Source organism: Zea mays, chromosome 9 (assembly GCF_902167145.1).
Source record: "Zea mays cultivar B73 chromosome 9, Zm-B73-REFERENCE-NAM-5.0, whole genome shotgun sequence".
In the NCBI taxonomy this organism is placed as follows: Eukaryota; Viridiplantae; Streptophyta; class Magnoliopsida; order Poales; family Poaceae; genus Zea; species Zea mays.
The window spans coordinates 2,870,797-2,881,179 of NC_050104.1; the positions used below are offsets into that span (position 1 = coordinate 2,870,797).

Genomic DNA, 10,383 nt, shown 5'->3' on the forward strand with positions numbered 1-10,383 from the left:
TTCCAACGCGATTGTGGTTTTTTTTTTACTGCGTGCTCATTCCTGCGTGCTGTGTGTGCTGTTTCCTACGTGCTCTGCATGCTCTTTTTTTACTCTTTTTTTTCGTCTGCCGCGGCTGAACAATGCCGACTGCCGCCGGCCCTATGGTGTTTCACTGCAGAGACGCTCTTAATCAGTATGCTGCAGGAATCCTTAAATCCTCGTTTTTTTCCCGTCTTATTTTGTTTGGCCGGCATTGTGAGTGATCCTGGGAATGGAATTTTAGTCCTGCTAAGCACAATGGTACTTCGATGGGCTACGCTGCTTTTCTTGACATCGTATTTGGATGAATTTAGTTGCCTTCAAAATGGAATTAGTAAATTGTCAATAGCTTCTCGCCCAGACAGGAACCATCAGACCCTAAAGAATCTGTGCACACAGCCACAGGAGTTTCCTCCAAAATGGAATTAGTAGATTGTCAATAGCTTCTCGCCCAGACAGGAACCATCAGACCCTAAAGAATCTGTCCACACAGCCACAGGAGTTTCAAGCTTCAATTGAAATAGACATTACCTATATTTTGAGGGAGGCGCAGCCCAGACCTTTCTATCTGTATGTACCGTAGGGCTTGGAAGAGGGGTTGCAGATACTGTTCAGCGTTCACTCACATCCATAAGATGCAGTTTTGTGCCCATTAGTAAGTGTGAGATTATTTATTTAAACTAAATTTAGTTACTGATTGTATTGTTCGAAATTACTCCTGCTGTCCTGCATGAATTTCTTTTCACCGAATCTGTTGTGTTACCTGTTTGTCAACAGCTACTACATTTTCAGACATTGGATCTATACACACACAACAAGTTCGACCCTATCTTGTGGTTTCTAGGCGGCCTAAACAGCTCCCTGCCATTTTTTCGTTTCGTTCCTAGATCAGTTCTTTTTTAAAGTATAGCTAGCAGAATGAGTAGATGGATATTCAATTGGATCACTAACTATCTATGAATGAACGAACTGACGAAAAAGGATACCCCAATAATTGGTCTTGGGTTTGGGGTTTCTACCGGCAGCTGCGTGATGTGCTCCATTTGGTGAGTTTCAGTACCGTTCATATTGGGCGTACTGAGTACAAAACAAATAGATTGTTGCTAGATTTATAATGCGTGTTGTCTGGACATTAAATATATGTGTATTGTTTATGGTCACAAGTAAACTGGTTCTGACAGTGTGTACTTTTTTCCTTCGTCATCAACTGATATGTTAATTGGTTTGTAATTCGGTTTCACTTCTTTACCTTAGTGAGGTTCGGACACCCTTTTTTAGACAATTTCTACGTTCAGGTGCCAGATGGTGATGCCTTCCATTGTATACATATATAGTGTTCACTATGTGTTGTAGGATATAAAGTTTTTTGGCTGAACCTGTAACAAGTTTTTGGCTTTCATTTTTTAAAATCGGATAACATTGATCAAAGTTGCATCTTTTTCCTGCCTTTAGAGCCGATTCGTAACCCACTTTTTCCAGTTCAAAACAAGTTGTCGTACTTCTAAGTTCTCAATTTTCATCATGTAGGTCATATTGGTCCTCTGCTACAGCTAAAGTTCGTGAGCAAGAAAAGAGCAGTTGGAATTTTTGCATACACGGACGTAAGTCTTCTCACACCTTCTCCTTTAGAATTCCTTGTGTTCTATTGCACTACTGCATGATTTTCATCCCAACCTACTTGGTTGATGTACTGCTTTTGCTAAATAGTGTGATACCTTTCTACCAACAAATTGAGTAATTTTGTTCATACACAGTTTCTTAATTAGCAACCAAGGCATCAACTTATTTATCCTTAAGTAGCAATAAAGGCATCTGCCGTGTATATGATTTCCCTCTACTTCCTCCTCTACTGAATTAGCCAATTATATGAGTACACAAAACTCGCCATAAATAGTTTATTTAGACAAACATGATTAAACATAGGTATAGTTAAAAAATCTGTGTAGATGTATACATACGTATGTATATGTCCAAATTAATCTTGATTTGTTTGCATTTTTTCCCTGTACTTCGTCAACTGTTCACACAACCATGTGCTTATACATGTCTGATGATCACTATATAGCTGATCTATACAAACATGTACATATATATTATATATAGAGATCATACGAACTATATATGTATAGAGAAAGAGAGGCGTCTGATCTAGGAGATCTATGGAATACTATCCTATTATTCATGTACTATGTTCGGTGATATTGATTGTCATATATAACTAGGAGAAAATAGGTGCAAATTTGTGGGAACTACTTTGATATGGACCCCTTAAATCCAAACAGCAACAGAAAGCGGAGTAAGTCCTTTAGTACGGTCCTTTAAAAACAACAAAAGCCTAGCTTTTAATATGCTCGTGACAAGTTTGTCGTGACAGATCATAACAATGCATGCTATGCCCCATCAACTTTATCTCATACAGAAGCAAGGCGTATACGTAAGCGAGTGCTAGATCAGCGAAAACTAGCATCAGCAGGTAAGACAGTGAACACAACTTTTCCCCCGATGGTTTTAAAAAATATCAAATATTGAGGATGAATACAACTGTACTAGGATCCACCACGCCCTCTCAGCATACTCCCACACTGCAGTGTGGACACTTCGATCCAGATTTCGTAAAAACAATCAAAGGTAAATTGTGACGATGAGTCAATCCATTAATTACTTAAGATTGTTAAAAAATTATGTAATAGATAATAAGACTATTTAAGATCACAAGGTTAGAACTAAAGATGTTTTGTTATTAAATTCTTACTGTCCTTCCCTTAATTTCCTTCGTTATTTCTATGCATGGTGAGGAAATTTGCAGCTACATACCATGATCGATCGTATTATGGAAGACCATCATACCAATGTGTTCATTGCTCCGCACTTTTTTGGCACAACGAGAGAATAAGGTCATCTGTGGGAACAAGATCTGTCATCTACAATAGTTGTTGTAAAGGTGGTAAAGTTCGCATACCTGCTTATAGACCCAGGCCTGAACCTTTATTGTCATTAGCAAGGTTTGATGGTGATGTGGTTTCAAAAAACTTCATGCAAAATATAAGGCAATACAATTGCTTGTTTGCATTTACATCTATGGGCGCTCATATTGATAGATCATTGAATGATGGTCGCGGACCACCAGTCTTCAAGATATGTGGTCAGATCCATCATCGAATAGGCTCATTACTTCCAATGACCGACCAGCCCCCAAAATTCCTTCAACTTTATGTATATGATACATCACATGAGGTAAATAATCGAATACGGTCTTTATCAAGTGATGATGCTCCTGATTCTCCTATACAGCCACAAATTGTTCATGAACTATTACAGATGTTGGACACCCATAATCCTTTCGCTAAAAAATTCAGAATTGCTAAGGAAAGGCTTATCGAACACGCAGACGAGGAATTTATCATTAGAATTATTGGAGCCAAAGAAGGAGATCCTGTGCAATATGACATGCCAACAACTGATGATTTAGCCATGCTAGTTATCGGTGATTTCTCCCTTGAAACCTTCAAACGAGACATTATCATAGAAACCAGAAATTATGAATTAAAACGAATTTCATCGTTACATCCAGCTTATATGGCCCTTCAATATCCACTCCTATTTCCATATGGAGAACGAGGTTTCCAAATTGGTGTTATGTATAGCGGCTTACAAAACAGACAGGCAAATTCAAGAGTTCGTATGACAATGCAAGACTATTATTGTTATCAATTTCATTATAAACCCGGGCAACCCAATCCATTTCTCTCTTATGGGATATTATCAAATCAAGCTAAGGTCGATGCCCGTGCCTGCATTGATGAAAATAGGCTTACTTACATTCTGAATAATCAGGACAAATTAAGGATGGAAAATTTACAAGGTATATCAGATGCTGTTAGTAGAGGTTGCATAAACGGTGAAGAGATGGGGAAAACAATTGTGCTTCCAGCGTCACATATCGGTGGAAGACGATACATGATACAAAACTATCACGACAGCATAGCTATTTGCAGAGTTCATGGCCCACCTGACTTCTTCGTAACCTTCACATGTAATGCAAAGTGGCCCAAAATTATTGAGAGTCTTTACCACTGTGGACAAAAAAATTCTGACGCACCTGATATTGCGGTAAGAATATTCCATATGAAATTACAAGAGTTATTACAAGATATAAAATCTGGAAAGATATTTAGACCATGCAAAGCAGGTGCGAATATTTTGTTTCCAATTTTATACATACATATACTTCGCTTTAATTATTGAGTTGGAATTTGTATTCGTAAACAAACTTTCTTATACTCATTCGTTTTTTCTACCTTATCTATAGTAAAAAAATCAAATCTTTATTCCAATATTGCTGCTTTACCATCTATGCTGCGAACCCACAATTTGAGTACAAAAGTTAAATTTACGTATTCATCCTTTATACACTAAGTTTATAACACCTTTTCTAATATAATCTTCTTAACTTGAGTAAAAAGGTTAGATTTACTTATTTATTCATAATTCACTTAACCTATATCACCTTGTCCAGTCCTCTTTTTTAGTATACAACCTTTTGACTGAAAACATTTACATAGTACATATTGAAACCTTGATTGTCCAAACATTTTATACAAATGCACACAAATGTTGACAATACCGCTTATAACATTGATCTATTACAAACACATAATTACTCACCAAAGGTTTTCCTAACTTTTTTCGTGGTTTCCTCATATGCAACCTTCCGTTCAATGCAATCCCATGAACAATATTGCCTTAACTACTAAAACCCTTGCTATATTATACATATTCAAACTTAATTTACCAAAAGTTTTGTGCTTCTTATCTCTTTGCTCCATTTGCAATTTGCGTAAATAGTATTTTTCATGCCTGGCAACATAAGTTCCATTATACACGCTTTAACTTAATAAACAAAAAAGGAACCCTTCTTTGTTTGGTTTGTTCTTTTCTTTGTAAACCTAACAGTAACACGAATCCATACATAACAATGACAAGACTGTTAATACCATTACCACATCACATGTCATAACTTAGCTACTATAAGTCTTTCTAATCAATTCATCTTTTTTTCGTGATGCAGTCCTATATACAGTAGAATTCCAGAAACGTGGATTACCTCACGCACATATTATTTTCTGGGTGTCAACTGATACCTCACAGCCAAATGCTAACCTTATAGATTCTTACATAACTGCTGAGATACCAGATCCAGCTACTGATCCATTAGGATATGCCTTACTTGCGGAACACATGGTCCATGGACCATGTGGCTATTACAATCAAAATTCGCCTTGCATGAAAAGAAATCAATGCTCCAAGCACTATCCTAAGCTCTTTAACAGTGAAACTGTAGTTGATATGAATGGATTTGCAGTTTACAAACGATCAAACAATGATAGATTCGTCATGAAATCTAACATTAAGCTAGACAATAGATGGGTTGTTCCCTACAACATGACATTACTCAAAAAGTATCAAGCCCACATCAATGTAGAATGGTGTAACAAAAGCATATTCATTAAGTACCTTTTCAAATATGTTACAAAGGGTCTAGATCGCAGCAAGCTGTATTTGAAACAGGTTATAAATGGCCAGGACACCCCTATTGATGAGGAGACAAACACAAGGAATGAGGTCAAGGAATATTTAGATGCTAGATTTATATGTCCATATGATTCATGTTGGAGGATTTTTGGTTTTGAAATCCATCGACATTTTCCTCCCGTTGAGAGATTACCAGTTCACTTGCCTAATGAGAATTACATTACATACCATGCTAATGCCAACATGTCGCAAATTCTATCACAAGAATTCTTACGTCGAACCATGCTAACTGAGTGGTTTGTTGCTAATCAAAGACACGAAAACGCTAGATCCCTAACTTACCCTGACTTCCCATCTGAGTGGAGATGGGATGAAAAGAAAAGATTATGGGAGCACATACAACGCCATGGTAAAATAGGCCGCATACATTTTGTGCATCCATCTGCAGGAGAAAGATATTATGTTAGGATGCTTCTGATGGTTGTCAAGGGAGCTCAGAACTATGAATCATTACGAACATACGATCATATTTTACATCCAACCTTTAAAGAAGCTTGTAGAGCACGTGGGCTCCTAGAAGATGATCAAGAATGGTACAATGCCTTCGATGAGGCTGCGTCTTGGGCCACATCGAATCAGCTTCGCCAACTCTTTGTCACAATGCTTCTTTTCTGTGAAGTGGGTGATGAATTGTCTTTCTTTGAAAAAGTTTGGAGATTACTTGCTGATGATATTCAATATAACACTAGACAGATGCTTAATCACCCAGAGTACCAGATTCCTGATGAAACACTTAAAAACCAGCTGATAGAGGAGCTTGAAACTTTATTCAGCAAAAGAGGAAGTCGAATTCAAGATTTCAACTTACCAAGTAGAACAAATTCATCTTTTATAATGCCTACAAATCGTCTTATTGATGATGAACTTACATATGATATTGATGCTATGCAATCTGAGTCAGAAATGCTTATCTCAAGGCTAAACGATGATCAGCTACACGCTTTCAAAACTATTACAAAAACTGTTCTATCAAAGAGACCAGGCTTCTACTTTGTCTCTGGTTACGGTGGTACAGGCAAAACGTATCTATGGAACTCCATCATAACATTCTTACGTAGCCGCAAACACATAGTGTTATCTGTCGCTTCTTCAGGTGTGGCTTCTTTACTCCTACCAGGCGGCCGAACAGCACATTCTCGTTTCAAAATACCATGTGAATTAGATGAAGGAACAATATGTGACATTAAACGTGGAACAATGTTGTGTGAACTGATTCAAACTACATCTTTAATAATATGGGATGAAGCTTTGATGACACATAAATTTGCATTTGAAGCATTCGATAGATCTTTACGGGATATCTTAGCATCTTCGTCTCCAATGGCTACCAATTTACCCTTTGGTGGAAAAGTTGTTGTTCTTGGAGGAGATGTACGACAAATTTTGCCAGTAATTGAGGGGGGTAATCGTTCACAAATAGTAAATTCAGCAATAATCAACTCTTCTCTTTGGCCTCATGTCCATATCCTACGTCTTACACATAATATGAGGCTTTCGTCACCATCATTGTCACAAGAAAATCGAGAAGAACTATCTCAGTTTAGCAAATGGATGCTCGACATTGGAGAAGGCAAGATACATGCTACATCACGAGAAGGCGAAGATGAGCCAACATGGATACAAATACCCGAAGAATTCCTTCTAATGCCTCAAAGTGATAAAACTGCATGTATAGTTAAAAAGGTATATGAAGACTTACAAACTAATTACATGGACCTTCAATATCTAAAAGATCGTGCCATATTAACACCCACAAATGATGTTGTTGATTCCATAAATGATTATATTGTTTCCCTTATCCCTGAGCAAGCAAAGGAGTACTTAAGCTGCGACAAAGTAATCAAAGCACCTAATACACATGACTCTTATGATCTTTTGTACCCCGTCGAATTTTTGAATACATTGAATGGAAATAATTTTCCACAACATCGAATAGTCTTGAAAAAGGGTACACCAGTCATGCTACTTCGGAATCTGAACCAATCTGAAGGTCTTTGTAATGGAACAAGATTGCTTATAACTTCTTTGGGTGACAAGGTTATTGAAGGCCAGATAATGACAAGCACTCACAAGTCAAAAAATGTGCTCATTCCTCGTGTGTCATTGACATTGAAAAATACAAAGTGGCCATTTGTCCTTCAAAGACGCCAATACCCAATAAAAGTGTGCTATGCAATGACAATCAATAAGAGCCAAGGACAAACACTTTCAAAGGTTGGTGTATATCTCAAAAAACCAATTTTTACACATGGTCAGCTCTATGTTGCCATATCAAGAGTTACATCAAAAATGGGTCTTTCTATTCTCATTGAAGATGAATCGGGAAATTGCAGTTCTGTGACCCGAAACATAGTATACAAAGAAGTTTTCGAACGTATTGCCGAACAGGATCCTCATGAATAGTGTTCTGTATTTCTATTATCATGCATGTATATATATATATATATAACATACATACTACCTCATATATGATAGGTAAGACATACACAACATATATTATTGCTAATATCCTTGTTCGCTTTGTAGAATAAAACTTTATATCCATTTTTGGATACCTTACCAAATATCATGTTTGTCTATGTGCAGGTGTAATAACTTTCAACAATGTTGTTCACGCCGATTGCAGAACTGGATCCTAGGAGTACAAATGCTGCAATAAGAGTGCGTATCATTAGAAAGTGGGAATTCCGAGGCGCAACAAATGATGGGCCTCTACGCCATGTCAACCTTATCTTAGCTGATGAACAGGTACTACAATAAAAAATGTACACTGCACCATAACTTATTCTATACAATACAATTCTTTACATGTTTAACAACATTCTTATCACCATAGAAATTATTTTCCACATGTAACAATAACACAGGCACGCAGATAACACCCACACTTCTAAGATGGTATGTGTATCACACCATGCTCATTTTTTGAACTACAATTCAAACAACAATGCTTACAATAAAATGCTTATCAGTAATACAATATAATTATAAACATTGACTTCATACCATTTCTAGGTACAAAGTTGATTACACGGACTACAGATTCATAACGAAATATATTCAATTCACATTTAGCACACTATAGACTTCATGCATTTAAGCTCTTTTTTTTTTGTTAGCGTTGCTGCATTACTTACTCACTATACTGCAACATCTTACAAACTCATGCTAACCTATTTCAATACCAGGGCACAACCATCCACGCTGAGATTCAAGCCGCCCTAGTAGCTGACAAAGACTCATTAATCCAAATTGACAAAGTCTACGAGCTCAAACGCTTTCGTGTTGCCCCATCCAGAAACTATTACAAACCTGTTGACAACAGTATGATGATACAATTCACTCTTTACACTCAAGCAAAAGTAGTCAAGGATCCACCGCCCAACTTTCCAAGATATGCCTACAAACTCACATCTTTCGAAGATATAAGTGACAATGTTGACAATAAAACGTACTTGATTGGTAAGATACGATTCATAAATTTTTATGTCATCATTCCCTATGCAAAGTTGTTTACTTTGTGAAATTCATATAGTGCTTCTTTGACAACTATACAGATGTTCTAGGAATCTTGACAGAGATTGGATCTTTACATCATGTTGGTTACAACAACTCAAACATCATCAGAGACATATTTCTCAAGGACATAAAGTAAGAAAAATCATACAAAAATAATTCTCTCACACTAACATTTTCATCAACATGCTTTTCTTTTCCTTTTTTTGTTACACTAACACTTCTTAATTTTATTGCACCAGCAATGCCTCTACAAAAGTGACGCTTTGGGGACACCAAGCATCTAGCTTCTCTGTCGATAACATCTGCGATGAGAATGATAACAAACCTGTTGTCATACTATTTGTTGGATGCCTTGCTAAGAGATTCAAAGGTAGTGTATTAAACATTCGAAATTAAAGTTACACCATCTACATTTACAAATACAATAACAAGTGTGTTACTCCCAATGTAGGAGAAGCATATCTAAGTGCCACAGCAGCATGTACATGGTACTTCAACCCAGACATTCCTGAAGCCCAGATGTACTACAACAAGTAAGGGAAAAAAGTCAGACATTACCTATCTTTGTGGTTATATTTTTTCACAACAGCTTCCAAACACTCACTCCTCGTAATAAAAATTGTTGGTACCGCCAAGACTTTGTTGGCTTTTACCTTATTAATATTTTTCATACAAAACTGGTTGTATGCTTATTACATGCCTTTTAAATAGCATACAGTACATGCAGTTATTTATTAGTCATTCCAAAACTCAGCTACAACAACTCTTTAATTTAAAGTTGTTTATTAGTCAAACCTGGGACGGGAATTTTGTGGCTAATCAAGTCTAATTTACAATTCTTAACCCAAAGATGAAGGACATCCTGAGGAAATTCTCCTTCCCAGCCATTGTCAGCTCTGAAGCAGTCACTTCCAGCTACTTTACTTACTAAGTCATGCAACAGATCATGGATCTTATAGGGTTCCTTGTCACCATCTACTGGTTTCAGAAATGAGGCTGACACTAACTCATCAAAGTAGCCTCGACCAACAGCCTCCAGTTCCTCCCCTGTATTGCGGCTGGTGACAAATCCTTCTGCCACCCACAACCTGACTAAATACTCAGGGTCCAACCAACGCCTCCTGGGAAAAATACTGCAATAAGAAAAGCATCGCCTGACCTGCTCATCTAGATGCTGGTAGCTCCACCACAGAGCTCCCATTACCTCGTCCAGAAGGTCCCGATCCCGAGTATTCCTCCAAAACTCGATGT

General features: G+C 37.2%; 1 protein-coding gene across 1 annotated transcript; it reads left to right on the forward strand.

Annotated features, from left to right (window-relative positions):
- The first annotated feature begins 2,615 nt into the window (after window positions 1-2,615).
- Window positions 2,616-9,669, forward strand: LOC103639661 (uncharacterized). Its single transcript, XM_020544124.2, has 5 exons — window positions 2,616-2,649; window positions 2,828-4,131; window positions 9,149-9,264; window positions 9,372-9,502; window positions 9,584-9,669. Exons 2-5 carry the CDS (start codon window positions 3,055-3,057, stop codon window positions 9,667-9,669), a joined length of 1,410 nt encoding a protein of 469 aa, XP_020399713.1. The 5' UTR covers window positions 2,616-2,649; window positions 2,828-3,054.
- Window positions 9,670-10,383: the final 714 nt, after the last annotated feature.